Source organism: Sitophilus oryzae, unplaced genomic scaffold (assembly GCF_002938485.1).
Source record: "Sitophilus oryzae breed Bouriz unplaced genomic scaffold, Soryzae_2.0 scaffold_1449_pilon_pilon, whole genome shotgun sequence".
Classification (NCBI taxonomy): Eukaryota; Metazoa; Arthropoda; class Insecta; order Coleoptera; family Curculionidae; genus Sitophilus; species Sitophilus oryzae.
The window spans coordinates 1,401,817-1,426,688 of NW_022146114.1; the positions used below are offsets into that span (position 1 = coordinate 1,401,817).

General features: G+C 32.3%; 1 protein-coding gene across 3 annotated transcripts in view; it reads right to left on the reverse strand.

Annotated features, from left to right (window-relative positions):
• Nucleotides 1–4,218: 4,218 nt before the first annotated feature.
• The window catches only part of LOC115877405 (peroxidase), a 119,355-nt gene continuing 98,701 nt past the window's right edge, over nt 4,219–24,872 (reverse strand). For all 3 annotated transcript variants that reach the window (XM_030893557.1, XM_030893558.1, XM_030893559.1), the window contains exons 2-12: nt 18,436–18,718; nt 13,887–14,101; nt 13,606–13,782; nt 13,340–13,536; nt 8,098–8,293; nt 7,699–8,044; nt 7,387–7,543; nt 7,151–7,324; nt 4,926–5,109; nt 4,750–4,867; nt 4,219–4,693 (exon numbers count right to left, since the gene is read on the reverse strand). In XM_030893557.1, coding sequence (XP_030749417.1) covers nt 4,585–4,693; nt 4,750–4,867; nt 4,926–5,109; nt 7,151–7,324; nt 7,387–7,543; nt 7,699–8,044; nt 8,098–8,293; nt 13,340–13,536; nt 13,606–13,782; nt 13,887–14,101; nt 18,436–18,718 — 2,156 coding nt within the window. In that variant the 3' untranslated portion in view covers nt 4,219–4,584. The remainder of the gene's footprint in view (nt 4,694–4,749; nt 4,868–4,925; nt 5,110–7,150; nt 7,325–7,386; nt 7,544–7,698; nt 8,045–8,097; nt 8,294–13,339; nt 13,537–13,605; nt 13,783–13,886; nt 14,102–18,435; nt 18,719–24,872) is intronic.

Genomic DNA, 24,872 nt, shown 5'->3' on the forward strand with positions numbered 1-24,872 from the left:
TTTCGGACATACATTTATACGAACTTTTTTAGTTATTTTGATCTGCAGAATATGCTGCCGAAGTTTCCGGAATACAGTTCGGACCACCCTGTATATACTTAAAATAATTGCATCCTTCGGTGCCAAACAAATTAAATTGAATCCGAAATTTCAAAATGGCCAAAAAGAACAAAATTAATTGTAAAATCTAATATAGTATAGTAGAATCTGATACAACTTCTTTAGCAAATGAGTCTAGTACAGTACTACATATTCCACAAAACATCAATAAATTATTTGGTATCCCATAACGTCAAAATAAAATTACACTAAATCACCACAATACACCAAAACACTTTTACTTTTACACTGGACGCGCGTTTCGCTAACCATGTTAGCATCATCAGCAGATGATTATAAACTGATATTTTTGTTTTTGACACACATTCAGACACCATAGATAATTTTATTTCTAAGTTAAATAATCGTTTTCTTTCCATTAAATTTACGCATGAAATTGAGAACAACGACAGATTACCATTTCTAGATGTATTAGTTATTAGAAATACTAATAATTGCCTGGAATTTGATATCTATAGCAAAAATACCACCACACGCAGATATATTCCTAATGAATCACACCATAGTGTTGAACATAAAATGGCTAGTTTAAATTTCTTAGTTCATACATTACTTAGTTTCCCACTTTCCAACGAAAGATATGAAATAGAAAGAGATTACATTAGGAATGTAGCTGAGTGTAATGGATATTCTCCTTTACTAGTTGATAAATTAATTAGAAAACGTAGGTATAGGTTAATGATTTCCGAAAATTCGACTTTTCAAGTGGAGAAAGATACGTCTAAATATTTTTCAATACCGTTTGATAGAGAGTTATCCCGTGGTCTAAAAGGAATTTTTAAGAATGTAATAAACTTGTGTATAGTGCTAATAATAAATTATAACAATTATTAGGTAATCCAAAGGATAAAACACCTCCACTGGAAAGGTCGGGTATTTATGAAATTTCTTGTAAAGATTATAATCAGAAATATGTTGGGCAAACTAGAAGATCAATATTAACTAGATTTAAGGAACATTTAGCTCAGATAAGATATGGTAGACGGGATAAATCTTGCGTTGCCGAACATATTGTTGATAAAGAACATTGTATAGATCTTAATAATTTAAAATTAATTAAACAAGTCTCAAATTACAGGCAATTAGATGCATATGAAAGCATCAGAATTAATAAACGTAAAGATAGTATGAACAGAGTTAACGGTCCAATTCCTTCAAGTTCTTTGTTCCTACTACTCTAGTGGCGGAAATTAACTGTTACGCTCAGTAGGCTCTGACTCGGTTGGCTAGATTTTGCCACGCCCACTCGGTACCGACTGGGCGAGTATATAAACGCTCAACTTGTAGATTGTACTTTAGTTTATAATCATCTGCTGATAAAATATATCCAAACAAGGCTCATAAATGCAATTCATATGCCCAGAAATCTTCTGCGGCGCTACAAAAGCACTACAAGAAAACCCACAAAACACTTGGTGGTCAACAAATCTATAGAACAGTGGCGAAATCCACCAAGGAAAATACAGGCGAAAGAGTTCATAGTAGGACATTCGCCAACATATGCGGCAGATCTGATAAGACAGAAACCGTCAAATCTGAAGTAGTTCTACTAACAGGGCATTGACAGCTAATGGGTATCGAAAGCTGATGGGATTGACGCATGTGCAGATTTTGTCAATCTGAAAGAAGCGATTGTTGTGTCGACAGCCCTGTCTTGCACTGTCTAGCCTTGCTCTTGCTGGAAGACTCTGACTGCAGTTGACTGCAAATCTTGCATTTTTTATTAGATTTTACTATAACCGCTTTCTATATAGAAAATTTATAAATAAATAGCATTTTTAGAGCGATAAGTACGTGGCTCCACATGAGGTGTACAGCGTAGCGTAGCGTAGAGCGGAGAGGACCGCGAAGCATTCAAATGCATTATAGTAAATCAAACTGGCCCCACATACAGCGAAGCGTATTGCGGATTGACGCGTATTTCACTTACGTACTCCTCTCTGCCATACGCTACGCTACCAGCTTTATGTTGGGCCACGGCTTAAGGAGGGTTCAGTTTCCAAGTTGATAGATTTTCTTGAAAAGATAGGTCTGGAAACTGAAACTTAGAGCACAGAAGACAACAATAGATCTGAAAATATCGCAGTAGCACAGGCCATCAAAAATTTAAATCTTCTATTTAAAATAATCTAACATATTTTCTAAATTTGACGGTTCCGATGTTTTTTGTTATAACCAAAAAATATAAATTTAGCAAATTAGATGAAACTCATTATTTTTTTCTAAATAAAATATACGTGAACGTACACATCTCCGAATAATTTTTTCAAATTAAATTTAAAATATTTTGCACTTCTCAAAGACCGATAACAATACAATAACAGTGTTTAAATATCCTAACCAGGATTATCAGGATTATCAATTAATAAACAAGTTTTATATTATATACCGTACGATCGAAAAAAAAAGCGTCCTGTTGGCTTGGAAATGACGATAGATGGCATTTCCCATATAATTTTAGATACAGGGTCCGGCAATAGTGCGTCGGGCATCTGTAGCTTCTAGAATAAAAAACTTGAGAATTTTGTTTAAGTGCAAATCTAAAGTATCTACCAGGATGTATTTCAGGAAAATATTTTAACTTCTATAGAGTGGCTCAAAAAAGTCTGAGTGGATCTGGATGATTTTTTTTAAATGGAACACCCTGTATATTATTGCATTTTTGGCTTCCTTTCAGATAACTTTACATAACCCTAAGATATGAATAAACATATTTCGATAGTTTCGGAGATATTAAAAATAAATCAAAAATATATATTTTTTCAGTCCTTCTTAAAAAACTATTAAAAACACAGGAACTGTTCTGAAATCAAAACTATATTAGGTATTTACTTTAAATGGTCTGTTCTTACTTTGCTATAAATATGGTAATCGTAAATCATACAGGATGTTCAATATTCTACGCCAAACTTTCTCAAATATAAAATATTTTTTCTTTGTTTTTTAAATGGAACACCCTGTATATTATTTTTTATTAGATGGAGAGTTACAAAATGAACATTTTTGTATTTAGAGTATTTCAAAATTTTTAACAGTTCGCAGATACACGCAGTATTATTTCATATAGCGCTTTCAATGGTAAAATACGAGAGAAAAATCATTGGGTGGCTTTGATAAAAATTTACTGTGGAAAATGCCATATGAAATATAAAACCGCAAATATCTGCGAAACCGTTAAAAATTTTGAAATATTCTAAATACAAAAAATGTTCATTTTTTAATTCTTCGTCTATTGAAAAAATAATATACAGGGTGTTCCATTTAAAAATACGAAGAAAAATTATTTTATATTTTAGAAAGTTTGGAGTAGAATTTTGAACATCCTGTATGATTTACGATTTTCATATTTATAGCAAAGTAAGTACAGACCATCTAAAGTAAATACCTAAAATAGTTTTGATTTCAGAACAGTTCTTGTATTTTTAATCAATTTTTTTAAGAAGGGCTGAAAAATATATATTTTTGATTTATTTTTTAATATCTCTGAAACTATCGAAATATATTTATTCATATCTTAGGGTTATGTAAAGTGATCTGAAAGGAAGCCAAAAAAAAATGCAATAATATACAGGGTGTTCCATTTAAAAAAAATCATCCAGGTCCACTCACACTTTTTTGAGCCACCCTCTAGAAGTTAAAATATTTTCCTGATATACATCCTGGTACATACTTTAGGTTTGCACTTAAACAAAATTCTCAAGTTTTTTATTCTAGGAGCTACAGATGCCCGACGCACTACTGCCGGACCCTGTATAAAATGACAGCGATCTTCATTTCATAGCCATCGCTGACGCCGTTTTTATTCGATACTTAGTCCATGAAATATTTTTTTCGAATTTATAGGATGATAATTTGTCTAATTGATGGACGCCACTGACAGAACATCATTGACTGAAAAAGTGATGAATTTAACTTTTTTCCGTTTCTTGTCATGAGGGATAATAATGATTTTTAGATATTCGTTTAAAAAAAATTCTACACCACTGGCCAATATTTATACCTTTTGTTTGTTGCAAAGTAGTTTATATTCATGTTTTCGTTCATTCTTGGAAACCACCGTTGTAATTAAATAAAACTAATAGATTTATTTAAAAGTTTATTTAAAGTTCATCTATTCTTAAATTTATTTATTTATTAAAACCTAAGCGTTATTATTTACATCTGACTATATACAAAAGTTCGCAATAATTATCATTAAACTTAAGAAAAGTTTCTTAAAATATAGTTATAAATAATAGAATTAATATTAATATTATGAGTTAATCAATTTATAAACATTGGCACGAAAATTAAGAAAAATATTTTCGTACATTAGAAAAACAATCTTTATACAAAAATATCATGAGGTATTCTCTATTAATTAATTTCTCTACTTCGGTTGGCAGTTTTGGTATCTATGTCAAACTTAAATAAACAAATACATCATCGGTAATATCATTAAATTAACTTAATACAAAGACTGCTTTATTTTTTATAGAAGAAATCTCCTGATCCTGTCGGCGCTGGACCTTGAATGTCCTTCCATAATGACAGATCTACAACTGGTAAAGATTCACAGGGTACGACAGCATTTCTGAAAGAAAATAACGTTATTTTTGAGGGTTAACTAAAATACTCATTATATCATACGTGTGAGATATCCTTTCAAAACCTCTGGGCTGCATAGCTCTAACATTGTATCCATTATCGCACAGAAGCCTGGCTATACTGGATTTCTTAATCTCGTACAATTGTGGAAGTGTAAATCCTAGAATTCAAATAAATTAACAAATATTTCTTTTTAATAATTTAGATTAAATGTATACCTCCTTCTCCACTATTTTCAAACCAGAATCTGTCACCCACTCTGGTTCTATAGAATTGTTCTGTTAGAATACATAAGAAAGTGGGTCCAGCCAATGTTCCTGGGACGATAGTTTCCAGTGAACCTCCCACTGTTAAGTCTACGTCATCTGGATGTTCGAATAAACTGGCCAATCGGTTAACATTCTATAAAATTGATATTAGATAGCTAATTTTTTTTTGAAATTTTTTTGAAAAATATGATGTTAAAGAAATCACTGATTTCAGATTTGCATTGCCTTTATTATTTTTATAACAATGGTTTTGAAAAGGTGAATCTCATCACATGATTATTATCAATGTAAAAGTAATATACTCAATACTATAGCGTGACCTAATCACTGGTGTGAGGTAAAAATGGTGAGTCTCTATTTAAGAACTTTCAAAGCTATTGCCATCCTGTTATCTCAAAGTCACCCGGGTTCTTTAAACCTTCTCTCATTGAAATGTTATTCTTTAGAATAATGGAGAAATTCATCACGGCAAAGAAAGAGTTAGTATGGCTTACTTACATTCCTAAAATTTATTAAAGATCTTATCACCATCATCATCATTGGCATTACTCGCTGACGAGTATTTGACACACATCAGAAGATGACCACGCAATATTTCGGATTTCGGATTCCGGACATTTATAAATCTCATTTAGAGATTTCGGTAAGCGGTTTTTTTGCATCCTGCATACGTGACGTGATTATTTAGTAATCACGACTTCGACACTCTCGCAGCTAGTCTTTCGAAGGACCGATACGTTTGAGATATTGTGGTACCATTTAATTCTTAACATTTGTCTAAGGTGTCTCTGTTGCAACTTGTTTAATGCGTTCGTGTGCCGGCGGTACATCACCCAGGTTTCGCTTCCATATAACATGGTGGTGATTATTATTGCTTGGTACACTACAAGTTTCGTTATTGTGCTCAAGTCATAATTTTAGAAAACTCTGTATTTTTAATTTCCAGAATGTTCTTGAGGCGCTGCTAATTCTGTGCTGATTTTTAGAATCGATATTGGCCTTTTCCGAAATGAAACTGCCCAGGTAATTGAATTCCGGTACGTTTTTCAATAGTTTTCTCCGATTTTTATAGTATTGTTGTGATTTTCCGGGTGAGTGCACATGATTTTAGTTTTATCGATGTTTAGCTTAAGGCCCAAAGCATCGTATACCCAGGTATATGTGTTCAGCATTTCTTGTTATTACTGTATCGTTTTTGCAACTAGAGCGCAGTTGTTAGTATATTGAAGTTCTGTGATGAGTTTTATACGCGTTTTTGCCCTGAGTCTTTTTATGTTAATAACAGACCGCCGCGTCGCATCGCGCGTCGTCATATCTGTATCTAATGCCCATTCCTCTTTCCTGCAGTTTGCTGTCCACTATAATAGAGAGCGCTACCATGAATATGTTGAATAAGAGAGGCGTTAAGACACATTCCTGCCTAACTCCTGTTTTGCTAGAAAGAGATCGCTCAATGATCCATGATGTGACAATCTAGACTGTTGTTATAGAGGCTTTTACACACTATAAAAAATTGTTGGGTACTGCGAACTTTTACATAATTGCCCAAAGCGCATCTCTGTTTACAGAGTCGAAAGCTTTTAGGATAAACGCAACATACTTATTGCAATGCAACATTGTTGTAACAATTATGTTGCAAAGATCTAATAAGAAAAGATCGGGAGACTGTTAAATCTGTAGTAGATTTGCTAACAGGGCAATGTAAGCTTAATAGGCATCTAAAGCTGATGGGATTGACAGATGAAGCCACGTGCAGGTATTCTCAAAGTAAACAATATTTTGTGTTCTGTCGTTTCTTTTTTACTTTGAGAATATCTGCGCAGACTGGCAACAGGCTGGCAAAGATTCTTTGGTTTAGGCAATGATAAGCTAGAGATCGGAAGAGAATCACAATATATCTGGAAAGGTCCCAGTGAAATCTGCAGAGATCAAAGTTCTCCCTGTTCAATTGGTTTTTATAAGTTAGTAGTTTAACACCTACCGATTACTAAAGTAGGTTTCAATGCAGCTTAGGAAAATAATATTACATTTAACCTAATAACACACTAATAATTACCAGAGATTCGAAACGTTTCCACAAATATTAGTAATTAAAGACAATGCAACTCTGAAATCAGAGTTCTACTCAATTTTTACTGAATATTATAATATAAAATAAATGAAGTATAACTTACCTCTGGAGAAATAACATCAAGAAAATCTTGGAAGGAGTAAGCTCGAGGGAGTCCGCAAAAATGTCTGTAATCGTTGTAAGAAGCCAAACCGTGATCTCTGTTTCTCTGAATGCAGATGGCTTTCAAGTCTTGGCCAAGTTGCTGTCCAGGTTGTCTTAACCAGTTCAAAGTGATCTAATAATTAGTCAAGTTAACTTAATTTAGTATTATAAGAGTTTAAATGTGAAGCTCTTTACCTCACTATCATGATAAGCATCAGCGGCAAGCTCTGGTTGTGTTGCCAAACCTCTGGTGAGTTCGGCAAAGTTATTGCCTTGTTCGATAATGGCTGGTCGATTAAACCAGTCACTCAATCTGATGTTACCGTAACTGTTCCTCTTTTCTGATACCAGACTAAAAATAAACAAATATTTTAGGAACCAGTCACATTGTGCCTGGATTATTGGAATTTAAGTTTTTAATTTAAATTCGTATTTATTTTACCCTTGAAGTATTACTATTTCATAGAATGAATTGATTAAAAAAATTGATGAGGTCACATCACTTACTCTAACTGCCCAGCAATCAAAGTATGGAAGAATCTGAATGCAGCGTTAGCATGTTCATTCAAAATTGATGGATTCACTCCTGGATTGTAATCATCTACGTATCCCTTGTTTCTCCAGATAATTTTATTCTTTATAGAATTTTCTAGACCAATAAAGATAGGCAACCATTCGTAATAAGTGATGTGTTGATGTTGGGCCCAGTTAATTTTCCTAGCTTCTTGGAAAATAGTTTCGTCACTCCAGTGTGGATTGATTTTCGCAAGATTATCAGCTATTCTATTGTGCTCTCTGAGAAGAATTGTCTGGAGAATGGTAAGTTGAGGATTTTGATTTACCCTAGTATCACCTGGAAGATTCGTAAATAAATATTCAGTTTTTTATGTTTATATGAATACTAACCAGCAAAATAGCAAGGTTCATTAGGATTCAGAACGGTACAATCTCCAGAGACGTTCATACTTCTGGGTAGCCATTCTTGGTTGTTTCTTTGTTCAGTTCTGAGTCTACCTCCTTGGAACAAACGTACCTGTTGATTTACTTGATCGCTGTTACCATATACGATAGACAAATCCAAGAAGTGGTTTACAGCAGTTAACTAGAACAAAGTAAAAATGTAAAAAACTAATTAAGCAAATATCAATAGTGAGCATGGTATAAATAAGAGTGCCATTAGTAAAATTATTATCTTTGGATCTATGGATTATTTCTTTATTTAATCATTGAAAATATAAATCATATAAATTGCAATATTGTTTAACTATGAAATATAATAAAATTGTATAGCTATACAGGGTGTTTCAAGAAACATGTGCCATCTCTTGTGGAGAGATTCCTTACGTAAAAATATGTATAAATAAAAATATGTATCTTAATAAATCTTTCGATTTATTTAATTTTTCTTCCAAGTACTTTTAGTGATTCGAACGAAATTTGGAGGTTACTATAAGTGCTACATATTTTAATGCTAAAAAAGTGTCGATAAATTCATCAGGGACGTGCATATGTGTTATCAATTGAATACTTCATAAAAAAACATGTGCGCCACTGACTTTTTTTCTTTTGATGTTTGCTTTTGATGCAATAGCTTTTGTCCAAAAGTGTGTAGGGCGTTTAATGCCAATTAAAAGTTATCTGTTGATATTTTCCTCCTTGATGAGATAAACGCAATTTTATTAATAATACACAATAATTAATAAAATTAAAATAAAAATAAAATTAATATTTAAATTATATATTTTACCTAATTTATTATTAAATATTATTACTATTAGTTATTATTACTATTAGTCCAATCTACAGGAATTTTAAATAAAGAAATAATGATATTTAAGATCATTACAAACAGCTCATTTTAAAAACTTTGAACATCGTGTAACTCTAAAACTATGCATTTTCATACCCATGTTTATAGAAACCTTTTTTCATATTTTTTGATGAGGAATCAATGAGTACTTCTTTAAAACTTTCGCAATTTAATTATTTTAAAATTTTTAAACGTTGCTATTACACTTGAATCAAGACAAATTAATAAAATTGCGTTTATCTCATCAAGGAGGCCGAAATCGACAATTAATTAAAATTTAATCGGCATTAAATTGCTTTTATTAATAGTAGTTAGTTACTTTTATTAGTAGTACTATTAATTAATTCGCTAACAAGAGAAAAATAAGTCAGTGGTGTACATGCTTTTTTCAGAAAAATATTCCAGTGATAACCCATATGCACGTAATGGTGAATATGCCGACACTTTTTTAGCTTTAATATACCCTGAGATCCTCTGCGCTGGGTTTAGTGTATCCTGTAGCAGAATACTGTGCTCCAGTGTGGCTTAATAGCAAACACACCCGTATGGTCGATACTCAATTAAACCAAACTATGCGCACTATATCAGGGACAATTCGACCAACACCTATAATATGGCTGCCTACTCTTAGCAACATAGCTCTTCCCAATTTGCACCGAGAACATGCCTTGGTCAGAGAGTTTACTAAAATAATGAATAACCCTCAGCTGCAGGTCCCATGATGATGTACCACACATCCAGGGAAATCAACTACGATCAAGACACCCTCCATTGAAGACTGCATATGAGCTGCACCAAAATAATTTTGATATAAATGAGCGATAGAGAGAGAAATGGGAAAATGAGGCAGCTCCAACGTACCATGGTCTACCGTACGTTATTAATGAACCTGCAGGATTCGACCTTCCCCGTCGAACATGGACAACTCTTAACCGCATCAGAACTAACTGCGGAAGATGTGCCGACTCTCTAAATAGGTGGGGAACAGTCCCTTCAGCCGCATGCGACTGTGGAGCTGACAGGCAGACTGTCAAACATATAGTGCAAGACTGCCCAATAAGAGCATATATGGGCAACTCAGAAGATTTCCTTATGGCTACTCAGGAGGCAATTGATTATATACAACGACTGGATATCTGTTTATGAGACGAATTAGCCTATTTTTTTGTTGTGTATGTTTTTTTTTCTTTGTTTATGCAGTTTTTTTTATCTACATATTTTTTTTGCTGTTTATGCAGTTTTTTTATATACATTTTTTTTTGTTGTTTATATCATTCGGTGTCCTATAACTTAAGATACTGTGATGTAAGCCATACGCTAAGTAAGTAAAAGTAAGCTTTAATATATGTGGCATTTATAGTAACTTTTACTCTCAAAATTTCATTCAAAACGCTAAAAGTACTTGGAAGAAAATTATAATAAATCAAAAAAATAATAAGATTTTAACATCCTGTAACTACGAAACAAAGCAGAACCGGACCTATGTTGATATGAAAAATAAATCTTATTTTTACGTGAGGAATCTCCCCACGAGAGATGGTTTTTTGAAGCACCCTGTATACAGTTCATACCAAATAAACTTTTAGTCGCGTGATTAAGCTTGACCGGCACAACGCAACGCTGCCCACTTTAATATGTTTCTTCAATTGCCCACTTCAAGATATTTTAGAAAACAAAAATTAAATCATTATAAATATATAAATAGTTATTATTTACGTCAACTAAACTCACCTTCTTAACAGCACTTAAGGGACATAAAGGGCCATTACCAGAGAGAACACTAATAACTAAAGTGAGAGAGACCGATCAACGTAAGATAAGACTGTGTTAGTGGCGCGGCCTTTGGCGTCTAACCCGAACTATGAGCGTATTATCGATATAGTAGATTGCATTCATACCTATATACAGGCGCCAAAAATTTAAAATTTGTATATTTTTTGAACGGAATCTTAATTTTTCAACTTTATAATAAGAAATCTTCGTAGTTTTTTTAGATTATTTTCTTGACAACGAGAATGTATTATTAGTCTTTAAAGCATTAAAACCTATAAATAAAATACTGTGTAGGAACATAATAATTTATTTAACTCCAGACTCCTTGCCATACTCCAACTCAAGGCTGCAATCTTCAGTATCTTTTTTATCTAAATTGGTTGGGAGTGAACAGGGAAGCACGGTTTGGAGCTCGCACAGAGTATCAGTCGGTATCCCGTAGGTATTCAATGTTTTTGATGGTCTTTATTCTATAACAAGAACCTAGCAGTTGAAGAAAATAATTTGTATTACTGGAAATAATACCAGGTATAATACCTAGTCATTCCATAGGTATCAGAAAAGAATGTGATGTTTTAAATTAAAAAAATTAAATTAGCAATGTACGATTATTATGTGCACTCAATATTACTTTTAGGTATGTTAAAATAATTACCGAGATAAAACTTACCTTTAAAGGAAACGTTTTGTCTGGGTCTCAACCACAAAACAAAAATTACAAAATGCTGAATAATCGTGGAATCTGAAATGATCAACAATGACAATAATCTTCTCTTCTCACAAGCTAAAAGAACAGGCAAATTCAGTCAAAAACAATTTACTACTCCGATTTGTTCCGATTATCAACAGACTTTTGTTATCTCCTTCTAGAACTAAGAAATAGAAAAAACTACTGACAATCTAATTAATCCTGTCAAATGTTTAACTTGCAAAGTTGAAAACTTCCTTTTTTGACCGCCTAAACGCTATGCGCGTCTGGGATGCGCGGTGACAAAATAAACTTGTCTACGAAATGCCCTATTCCACAAGCCCTCTCACTTTAGTTATTAGTTTCTCTCTGGCCATTACTACCGATTTCGGGTTCAAAATATTCTAATAAATTTGCGATGAGTTTTTTATGGCATATATTTCCAAGCTCAAAGTATCATAACACTATTTATTTAAACCAAAAACTCGTAAAACATAACTAAAGTGTCAAAACGAATGAGATTGCCAGGAAATAAATAAATAAATGCGGCGACTTGACATTTTTTACAGCAGAGCTACCACCTGAATCCCCAGCGCAAAATTTAAATTCCACTTAGTCAGCATGGCGCCGAATATGGTTGGCAACAATGGATGGATTTAAAAATCGCGCCGTCGATTACTTAACTAAAAGTTTAATTGATATGAAATTGTCGATATAAATGAATGAAGATTATTATTATTATAAAGAAACCCTTTACCTGTCGAAGAAATAATCTTTTTACACTGATTTTACTCTAAAATTTGTCCTGTAGTAGTTCTCCATCTCCAATATCAGTCGTACCAAAATTCATGGCACGAATGGTTGTCGTCTCGGCGCACTCAGTGATGAGGTGTACTGGTGTTTCCCCATCTTCCCCACAGAATCTGCATTCGCCGTTTCCTCTTAGTTTCAATCTACTGAGGTGTCCATTGAGGAGACAGTGTCCTGTTAAAAACCCCGTGACAATCCGAAGATTGTTCTTACTCAGACCCAGGAAGGTCTGTGATTTTTCTTGATCATAAGCCCTCAGAAACTTCTTCGAGTGTCTTAGACCATTACAAGATTTCCATTCCAGGTTGCGGATGGAATCTTCCAAGTTCTTGAGTTCCGCCTTGAGTTGGTTACCACTTGGAAAGCAGAACGGTTCTGGTCGTTAGTGGAGTGTTCGCTCCTTTCCTAGCTAGATTATTTGCTTTTTCATTGCCTTCTATCCCTTGGTGAGCAGGCACCCAGTGTAGGAGGACTTTGTTTTCTTTGGCTAATTTATTCAGCTTCTCTATGCATTCTTTGACCAATTTCGAATTGACCGAATATGGTTGGCAACAATGAATTTAAAAATCGCGCCGTCGATTACTTAACTAAAAGTTTAATTGATATGAAATTGTCGATATAAATGAATAAAGATTATTATTATTATAAAGAACCCCCTTTACCTGTCGAATAAATAATCTTTTTTACACTGATTTTACTCTAAAATTTGTCCTGTAGTAGAATAATTTTAAATTACATGTTAATATTAGCTTTTTCAATCATCATGCAGCATCGCATGTTTTATGGTCTATTAAAATAAGTCTGATGTGAAAATTACATCGCATCACTATATTTACTTCATTGTAACTAGGAAATAGTTATTAGCTGGCATTTCAGGTTCTACAAACGACGATCTCATGACCTTTTGTGTATGCTGTTTATAGTAAGTTATAGTGCAGTAATGTTTATTTTTAAAAGACCAATACACGAAGATGACATTTAAGCTACCAGTCAAGTGTAAAGGTGTCTTCATACGTTAAAAGTATACCCCCCTTCTTGTTAGGATTAATAAATAAAAATCTACATACCTGCTCAGCTGGTTGACTACCACCAACACAATTTCGATCCCTGTCAGTAATAGTTCTTACGAAGTTCATGCATCTCAAATTTTGTTGAGAATAAGCAGGATCGTTGAAAGGTATGACAATTGGAAAGCAATGGTCGGGACTGTTTGCTAATTCTAATAACTGTCCATCAGCAGAGCAGCATCTAGTCGAGTGAGGTTCTGTATTGATAAAATAAAATGTCATTAACAGGAAATTCTTTCTAAAGTAAACAAAAACAATATACTAACGGGTTTGGGTGCTTCCAACTATCATACTCATGTCGTGAGTGATAATTTGACCATACTGCATAGCGTTTAAGTTCCAAATTGGATCTTCTACTGGTACATCTGGATAAATATTGATTGAAACTAATCTGGCACTTGGTAGTGCATTACCACTTTTAGCTAGAGTTGGAGTACTGACACCTTTGAAAGAAAACAAATAATAGTTGTAATTATAATTCACAGAAAGAAATTAAAAATTTGTGCAGCATAGATAACATTAGAATATATCCAAGTATAACTCTTACCATCTCCATATTTGGCTGGTAACAATCTATTGTATCTAGTTTGTGGTGTTCCCAATCCAGGGTTTTGTAAGTTATTGCATGAGCCATCATAAGATCTGTACCGAGATTTGGCACAAAACGGTGGGGTAAGTCCGCAGCCAAGCGTGGCCGGGTTTGGTGTGGTTTGTGGTTGAGGTAGACCGGGAAACTGTTGTTGGGGACCAAATATGTTTGATCTATAACAAATTAAAATGAATTATGTAAAAATGTTATCAATAAATACTGTTCTGAATAAATTAAAAATGACGAACAGATTATAAACAATAACAAGATTATATAAGGTACATTCCTTAGGTTATAGATTCTTAGGAATTATAATGAATAAATATGCAGATGAAGCCAATCTCTCAATTATTCAATATCTTTTATGCTACATCTGATCACCTCTTTCTTTAGAAAAAAAAACTGGTTCTTGTGCAATATTATATTACCTCATATATAAGGAAAAAATAATACTTTTATTTTTTATTGTTGTCTCAAATAATAATAATAGTAGATCATGTGAATCAGGTTAATCTATCTCAGTAGTATTGTAATATTGTAAGTGGAATAAATGTTTAATAAGTTAAATGATTATCGTTTGACATCTTAACAAGTAGTAATCAATACTACAAATAGCAAAAAAAAAATAATTGCTATTGATTGTTGAAGAATGTTGTCAGCTTTGATACAGAAGGAAGCATACGAATATATATGTATATGAACATTAGGAAATATCTTACCTTCTGTAAAGGAGTTCTGTAAACAACTTTTATCAGTTAGATATTCAGTTATAAGTGGAAACTCACACTTTTAGAAACTCACTCATTATTTGAATCAAAATTCTTTACTAGTTGACTTTAATTTTGAAAATTAGTATTATTTCGACCATGAATCTTTTTAAGTTTAAATATTATTATGCATTTTTATAGTTCTCTAGCATATTCTATATCGTCCTATTGCTGCCAAAAGTCACTAACTAACATTTTCCGAACAACCAAAAATTCAATCACTAACTATATTTTGAAGCGGAGAATCGATTAAAAAAGTCATTAGCTACGATTTCTGGCTATTTATGTTTTATTTTGATACCGAATAGTTACTAACTATAACATCTTTATGCAATGCAATTCATCTTTAGACGCGTTTTTCTTGGAAGTAATAAAAAGTAAGTTAGTGACTTTTGGCAGTAATGGGACGATATGAAATATTTATAAAAGTCAATAAATTATTGTACATCGTAATGGATAGGAACATAGTTAAATTGGAGCAAAGTTGCCCATTTTGGGATGTTCACCAAGGTGCCATCCAAAAAGTTTTAAAAATTTCAAGGATTGCTGATTAACTCCCCTCCTAAAAAGGATTGCTGAGTTTCTTGGAAAAACAGATTTTTTTGAAAATCAATTTTATTTTTTCCTGTCCTTACTTTAAATCCAAAAACTAATTGTACATTTTCATAGCCACTTTATGAAAGCTACGCGATAGTATTTTTAGATTTTACAATTTTCAAATTTACGAACCTGCAATTTTTATTTCAGGTTTTGAAATAACCCGGACCCCTGAGTAAAACGATATGCCACACTTTATGCTTTATTTTTGTTTTGGGTACCTTAACAACAACAAAACTATTTAGTTATTTAAATTAAATTCAAGTCCGACTCTAGTTTTTTAAATTACTTAAAAAGTAACTCACAAACTTATTGCACTGGATGTTTTAAAGTTAAGGTAAAAAACAACCCTTCCATAATAAGCCTGTATAAGTTGTATAATGAGCCCAATACTGAAGTTTATAAAAACTGAGTTTATGAATTAAATTAGGTTAATCTATCGCAGTGGTACTGTTATATTGTAAGTGAAGTAAATGCTTAATAATATAAACGACTAATAAATGTTATAAATTATTATGGTATTGTCATTTGACATCTTAACAAATAGTAATCAATACTACAAATAGCTAAGAAATAATTGCTATTGATTGTTAAAGAATCTTGTCAGCTTTGATACAGATGGAATCATACGAATATACATGTATAGGAACATACACAATATCAATATCAACAAACCAGTTACAATATCAACGAACGGATAATTACGAACAAATATCTTACCATCTGTAAAGGAATTAAAGTATTAATTGCGAAAAGGTCCATTTGAATCAAAATTCTTTCCTAGTTGACCTTTGAATATTTTTTGACTTTTTAATTTTGAATATTTAGTATTATTTCGACCTTGAATCTTCTTTCGTCATAAATATCGATAATATCATTAAAATAGTAGTCATAGTAGTACAGAAATTATAATGTCATAAAACATAATGAATTAACTTTTTAGGGCATTATTATTATTACTATTATATTCAGTATCGTTTAATTAAGCACACTTTTAGCAAGTAGAAAAGGAACTATTCATCTAAAGTCGTATATCGTGATGTGAATGATTAAAAACGAAACCAGCTGGATATATGAGGACTATATCTAAGCATGTACAAATTTGTTCTTAGATTCAATATGTTTGATCTCTAAAAATTAAATAGAAATTCTTCTAAATCTATTAATTAATTACTACTATTTTTTCTATAATATTATTTAAATTAAAAATAATAGAAATAGACACAGCTAGAGACTGTAAACAATAAGTAGATTATATAAGATACATTCTTTTTGTTACAGATTCTTAGGAAGTGAAGCAAGTAAATATGCAGATGAAGCTGATCTTTTAAATATTCATTGTTTTTTTCTGTACACTTTGAATATAGATTTTTATTAAAAAAATGGTCTCTTGTGCAATATTAAATTACTTAATCCCTAAGAATTTTGCTACTTATAAAACTCATGGTTAAAATGGATTTACTGGCAGAATTTCGAATAACTTTATTTGAAAAAGCTGTTTCTGTTTTAATTTCACTTAAGTGCATAATATGTTCAACAATCTATATGAAAAATACATTTTCTAATTTTAACCAATAGGCAGCCGATTTTCGTGGTGGAAGCAAAAATAACTGATATAACTAGTTCGTTTGTTATGAAATATTTATCTAGTAAATTTACGGATTTTGGGTACAGTACATTAATACTATGGATTTTCTATCATTAAACAATTTAATATTGGGCGTTGTATTTTGTTATTGGGAGTTGGCTTGGAAATGACGATATTATTTCATATGTAAAATATTATGGAAAATGTCAATAGTCTTCATTTCCAAGCCAACTAAACGACTTTTTGCTGATTATACGAAATATTAACTGCCCATAAAAGAAGTTATATCTTTGTTGTTTATTCTATTCTTAACACGAACAAATTTTCAATAAATAAACGCGGATTTTTCATCCAAAGTTATTTTTGTCAAATGTATTACAGATATTACACATTTTAATATGGAAACACTGTCGCTTTCAGGTCCACACCGTTTTCGATATGCCTTCGCTAGCCGAATTAGAGAAAATGAGTGTTTTATGCGTCGGCCGCAGAACGATTAGGGGCTCCACCGTACAGCATTTGAGACGTAAGGGGAAATCAAATCAGCCTTGTCACGAATTTGCCCATTAGGTTGCGTATCTTCCCAATTCTTTCAATCAACGACAAAATTAATATCTGTACATGCTGGAGATTTGCTAAACTGAGTATAATGCTATATGTCAAAATATATTTTTTATAGGCTATTTATACAGGGTGTCCCAGAAATAAGTGCAAGTATTTTAACTGGTAGTATAGTTCAACCCCAGAAACATGCCGATGAGGTTTTTTTCGCGAATTTTTTTTTTAAATTCCGAATTTTTTGAACAAATTTTTGGAATTTTTTTAGTTTTTAGTCAAAAAACATAATTTCTTGAAGATATGGCAACATAGGCAGTAGATTAAATTTACAAGAAAGAAAATCCAGAAAAGATCCAGTGGTTCTCAAAATTTTAGCATTTTTTTTTGTTGGAAATTTTCAAAGTAAAATAACTCCGTTATTTTGGACTTATTTGAAAAACGATAAAGAGAAAATATGTTTCTTTTGTCGAGATCTACCACCCTATTAATAATAATATGTCATTCTGTTCAGAATGTCATTTTCTATCAAATAAAATAAAAAATACCGAGGGTGCATTTAAAAATCAAAAGTTTTAGTCATTTCTGGTGAAACAGGAAGTGGCCAAAAACAATTGAATACGTCAATCAATTCTAATTTATGTCACATACTAACATGCCAAATCTCGATTCTTTATCTGAAAAAAATAAAAAAGTTGTAGGAGTGAGCCACTTTTGAGACGGTATATGTAAAATTAAAAAGAAACAACTTTTTCAAATAAGTTTTTCGAACTTTGACCAGGGAACCCGTTTTTAACCATTAATTACTTTAAATGTCAAATTTGACAGATATCTGAGTACAACAGAGTAAATTTTAATCTAAATCAAAGCGGAAACTATCGCCCAAGTCAAATTTCACCTATCTCAATAAATAAAAAAAAATCCAATTCCATATGATGCCGTCTATATGTGACATAATAATTCTATTTTCTACAACTATTAAATTTGGGTATTTACTTACCCTCCAGTAGGAAAATATGCATTTCCAAATCCTGTCGGTACTTGAGGCCCCTGAGAAATGAATCCCTGCCCAGGTGCTGTAGGTCTATTGTACTGCAAACCTTGTTGAGGTGCCGCACCATATGCGTCTTCTACAATACTTCCTCCATAGATAGTATTATCATAGGCAGATGGGTTTATGCTATTTAAGAATAGATTTTGATATGCTGTACGTTGCCCATTTGATAACTGGAAAACCAGGTGGAGAAGTACCACCGCGGTTTTTAGGGTTGACATATTCAAACCTGAAACAAGGAAGTTTATTAGTTAGATGAATAATTTTTAACTACTTATAGTAGTTATAAATTTGTTCAGTTGTGAATTAGTACCTTTAAAATGTTCAGTAGTTGATATGACTATGTTAACTTTTTTAACGTGCTTATCAAATAGGCTTCAGCTCTACAATGAAGCTTTTTTATTATGTAAAATATTATATGAATATAAGGATAGTTAAGGAAACTGGATATTAAAGGTTAACGAGTATATTAAATCTTTGGTAAACCCCATTTATTTAAATGTCATCAATGGTCATAAAGCACTCAAATTGGGAAAATACAAAATAAACAATTTTCTTATTTAAATATTATTATGCATTTTTATAGCTATCTATTATATTTTACATGACATATTTATAAAAGCCAATAAATTAATGTACATCTAAGTATATATTTATGTTTTAGATATAATTTTAAGTTGTTGAGACAAAAAACACATTTTACCACATTAATTAGAAGATTTCTCGCCCTGAACAAGTTTTTGTGAATATACAGTATGCCCCCGGATTGTCTTTACAAGAGGAAAAAAATATTGTTATTAACATTTTGAAAAAAAATACATTCTTCATGAAAATTTTTGCTATTATAGTATGAAGATTTGTAAAAGTATAAACGGGATTAACCATTTTAGAACAACCAAAATTTTTTATAAAAAATATATTTTCAATATAAAATCGTTAGGCCCACCCTGATGAGGATGTAAACGAAACGTTAGATAAAAGAACAAAAATCCTCCCAGAATCGCAAACGGGTTTTCGCACCAACCGAACCGTCGATTCCATATTTGCTATTACTCTGATCTTTTACTTTTTACACTTTTTTTTGCACAGCTCTTTTACTTTTTAAAAGAGCTTTACTTTTTAAAAGAGCAGTAGTCTAAACTTTATGTTGCATTCATCAACCTAACAAAAGCCTTCGACTCTGTGAACAGAGATGCACTTTGGGCAATTATGGAAAAGTTCGGAGTATCCAACAAATTTCTTACAGTGTGTAAAAGCCTCCATAACAACAAGAGTGTCAAGAGTGTCACCATCATGGATCACTGAGCGATCCCTTCCTAACAAATACAGGAGTTAAACAAGGATCTGTCTTAGCGCCTCTCATGTTCAACATATTCATGGCAGCGCTCTCAATTATAGGGAACATCAAACTGCAAGAGAGAGGATTGGGCATTAGATACAGATACGACGGCGCCAGCGCCGGCGCCGGCGGTCTGTTCAGCATAAAAAGACTCAAAAACATAAAAACGCGTACAAAATTCAACACAGAACTTCAATACGCTGATGATTGTGCTCTAGTTGCAAAAACGTTACAGCAATTACAAGAAATATTGAACATATAGTATACCTGGGCATACGAGGTTTTGGGTCTTAAGCTAAACATCGACAAAACTAAAATCATGTGCACTCCTCCAGAACAACACAACAATGTTATAAAAATCGGAGAACTATTGGAATATGTAGCGGAATTCAATTACCTCGGCAGTTTTATTTCGGAAAAGGCCAATATCGACTCTGAAATTCAGCACAGGATTAGCAGCGCCTCAAGAGCGTTCTGGAAATTAAAAGACAGGCTTTTCTACAATCATGACTTGAACAAAAAAATAAACTTGCAGTGTACCGAGCCATAATAATAATCATCATGTTGTATGGGAGTGACCCTGGGTGCCATACCGCCGACACAAGAACGCATTAAACAAGTTGCAACAGAGAAACTTTAGACAACTCTTAAGAACTCTTGGTTCCATCATGTCTCAAACGTTTCGGTCTTTGAAAACATGGTTACAAAATCCCGCTTAAGATGGGCTGGTCGCGTATACAGAATGCAAGGAAACCGCATACCAAAATCTCTGCTTTACGGTGAGCTTGTAGACGGTAAGGAGAGGCCGGGTGGACAACTCAAAAGGTACAAGGACATTTTCTATGAAAACTTAAAGGGGATTAACATGCAGAATGAGTGGGAAGAAACAGAGCTCATAATAGAACTCAATGGAAAAGAATTGTAAACTCAATTAACAGCGACAACCAAAAAGTAAAGACACAACAAAGCAACGAGATTTTTGAATGTCCGGAGTGTGGTAGATAGATAACATCACGTATCGGGGTTTTCAGAGAAAACAGAAAAGCTCATGAAAGAAAACGCCTTGCGTGACCATCTTCTGATGCTTGTCAAATACTCGTCAGCGAGTAATGGCAGTATGTATGTAATGAATATATGAAGTTAAAATTTTTCCATAACATAGACAAGAAGACAATAGATTTGAAATATAATTTAATTCTATTCTACATCTTTTAAACAGATAACTTATTCAGTTGCAAAAACTGGATTAACTAGTAAACCTTCTTTCTATCGATTATTATCTTTTTCATGCACAATTTCAAGGTTCTTAAGCATATGAAGAAAAAAAACTCTTCGGAAAAAACTAACGCCAAGTAATGACACCGCTGAAAAAATTATTTAACATTATATTCCATGCGTTAAGTCATCGAGATGTTTATTTATACTGTAACATTGTTATTATTTTATGAACCTTTTGCAATGACTAGTCGATTATCGACTGCGGTGAAGAAGGAATTTGATACACTTCCCACGCGTTACCCCGCAGAATGGCCAAAGTGATTTATTTCCCATTTTTTTTTGCTTGGTAAAGGATACGGTTGTAATCAAGAACAAATGGTAACTTCAACAATAAGGAGATAATTGCATTACAATAATACTTTTATTTTTAATAGAATAGAATATCTTTGACTAATTATTGCATCTTTGAATTATACAGGGTGGTCCGAATTGTTTTCGGGAGACTTCGGCAGCATATTCTGCATATAAAACTAAATAAAACAGTTTATATAATTAAGTCCTAAATGCTTTGTTTCGAAGATACAGGGTGTAGAATTTTTATTTTTATTTTGATTTTTTTTTCAAATTACTTCTCAACTAACGTCGAGATTTGGAGGAAAATTGGCATCTGTTGCCACAAAAAAAAATGCTTTCGATGTCAATGTGGCTTCTACTTATAGGGGGCAAACCAATAACTTTTTTTCGAACATGTATAAAATTACTATTTATCTAGTCAATATGTTTATTTTATACCAATGAAATCGACATGTATTGATTATTTCGGTTTCAAATGTCTCAAGAACCATTACTCTTACCGGTTTTTATCAAGAAGCTTTCTTTACGTAAAAAATGAAAAATTTTAAATTCGTGATTTTATTGACCTAGGATTGCCATACATTGGACTTGTTTATGCTCTTTTACAGATTCTAGGGGTCAAACATAATGATTCATGACTTTGATCTTTGGAACTTTCAGTTCAGGTTTCAAGTTCACTCTAAAAGTCTTCAGTGTACTTTAGGTCTCTATTTGCAAATTAATTTTGACATTTCTGGTAAATGTTTCTTTCTTACGTAATCCCCTAACTATAAGTAAAGAGTCATTTATTTGTTTACTGGTTTTAGGTAAATTTAAACTCACTATATGTGTATATACAGGGTGCTACAAATTAGAGGTACGAACATTGGTATCTCGGAAACCGTAATAGATACGAACACGGTTAAATTGGGGCAAAGTTGCGCATTGGGATGTTCAACAAGATACCATCAAATTTTTTTTAAAAATTTCAAGGATTGCTGAATTATTTGGAAAAAACGGATTTTTTGGAAAAATCAATTTTATTTTTTACTGTCGTTACTTTTTAGAAAATCAAAAAAGTAATTACACATTCTCATACCCACTCTATTAGGGCTCTATCTGATACTATTTTTAGGTTTTCAGATTACCTGATAATTTGTGAGATACAGAGGACAACTTAATTCTTTTAAATACGGACCTGCATTTTTTATTTTAGGTTTTGAAAGAGCTCGGTCTCCTGAGTACAATGATATGCCACACTTGATATATATTTTTTTTGTTTTAGGTACCTTAACAATAACAAAACTAGTTAATTTAATAATTATTTAAATAATTTCAAATCCGACTCTGATATTTTAAATTATTTAATATAATTATATTCATCCCAACAATATTGATTACCGCTAATTTACATTGAATAAGGAAAATCGAGCCAATTGAAAGATTCACATAAATTATCAGCAATTTAAAGATATTATTTTTATATTTTTATTCTTTTAAAGATAAATTTTTTTATTGTGAATTTGAAATCTCAGTATACGATCTAATAATATGTAAAACCTAATTTGTAATGCTAAACTAGTTTCAAATGCTCTACATGTTCGAAAGGGTTACCTACCACGTTACCACCCTCCTTAATAATTTATTTTTTATTCAATCTTATATATAGCTCTTTGGACGTATCTTCTTCTTATACTTCCAAATGCATTTTGTACATTTTACATTTATTGAAAATATTGAAATGTATTGATTTCACTTTTATAAATGACGTCAATTATTGACCCACCGACCCTTGGCGACAGGTCCAGGAACCCTGCTGACCATTATACTGCTCTACCATTTCCAAGCCATTTTCCGGGGAACTATACTAGACAGACTTAGATAGACTAGATACTAGACAGACTACTAGATAGCCTTAATAAAGTGGGAAAGTGAAAAAAATCAAAAAACTAATTGCACATTCTCATAGTGCAATTAGTATTTTGATTTTCTAAAAAGTAACGACAGGAAAAAATCAAATTGATTTCCAAAAAAATCCGTTTTTTCCAAAAAACTCAGCAATCCTTGAAATTTTTAAAACATTTTTGATGGCATCTTGGTGAACATCCCAAGGCGCAACTTTGCCCCAATTTAACCATCTTCTTATCTATTACGGTTTCCGAGATACCAATGCTCGTACCCCGAATTTGTAGCACCCTGTTATAGCATTTACAAAAAAAAGATAATCTATATTATTTTAAATTTCTGTAGCAGCATCTTGGTTCCTTCATATTAGATAACTTTCAAATTCAACTACCCAAATTAATTCATAAATTAATGATCCATTTAATAAATATAAACGAAACTCTCCTAAAATTTAGGTTGATTCGAAATAAGCAAGCTAATTTATGAATCAATATTTTGATTTCTATCTACAATTTCGATGTTTTAAAATTATCGATATCAATAAATCACACCTACGCAATAACCAGTTATAATCCAATCCATATCATTAACGGCTTCATAAAGAGAAATTTCGCTGCAAGGGAATACTTTAAATTTTCCCATAAAGTTTTTTATATTTGAGAAAGGTAGAAAAAGATAGAGCGAAAATAAAAACCGTGTAATTTATCGTGCCCGACTGAGAGAACACCATGTGCAAAAGTTGAGGGCGTTGTCCAACCGTGACACAATTTTGCCTCTTTTTCCCTTTCATTACGTCTGGCTGAATCACGAGACTTGTGTAGCACATGACCGTTGTTATGTCCCGGGTTTTAATGGTGCTTTTAATTTCAGAAATACCTCGGTTTCGTAATATGTATCGGGTAGGTATTTCTATATATGGCATCTTTATGTATTTTTTCATAATTACTATAGGTATATACGTCTTCGGGCGTCTAATTCGCCTAAATATTTGTTGTGGGCGTTTGTTAATTGCCCTAGAAAATAGCAAATTAATTCTAGAATAACATTCTTTAGTTATGTGCCGACTGATTTTTCATTAGTGATTGAGCAATATTTCTGCTTTAGGTGAATCATTTGGAAAATCTCTGGTTCAGAAACTTACTTGATAGTTAGGTACCTATATTATGGTAGACATATAATTATTAGGTTAAAATATAAATCCTTACTAACATTATAAACGCTAAAGTTGTATGCAATTATTAATTTCATTATAAACGCTAAAGTTGTTTGCTTTCACGCAAAAACTACTGAATAGATTTTAATGAAACTACGATAATATTGCTTATACATCAGAATAAGAAATAGTCTATCATTTATACATATATTAAATAAAAAATAGATACCAGGAGAGTAATAAATAATATAGTTCGGTAATTAACGTATACTTTAAGTTGTGATTTCCGAGCCACAGCAACGCGTAGACGTGTCTAGGTTAGGTTAGTTCCTGGGGTTGTTTGATCCCTCACTCAGAGGCCTTGGGCCCATTGCTATAGTCCTGTATTGTTGTATCTAACCTTCCTCTCATTCTTTCTTTGCGTTAAAGCACTCT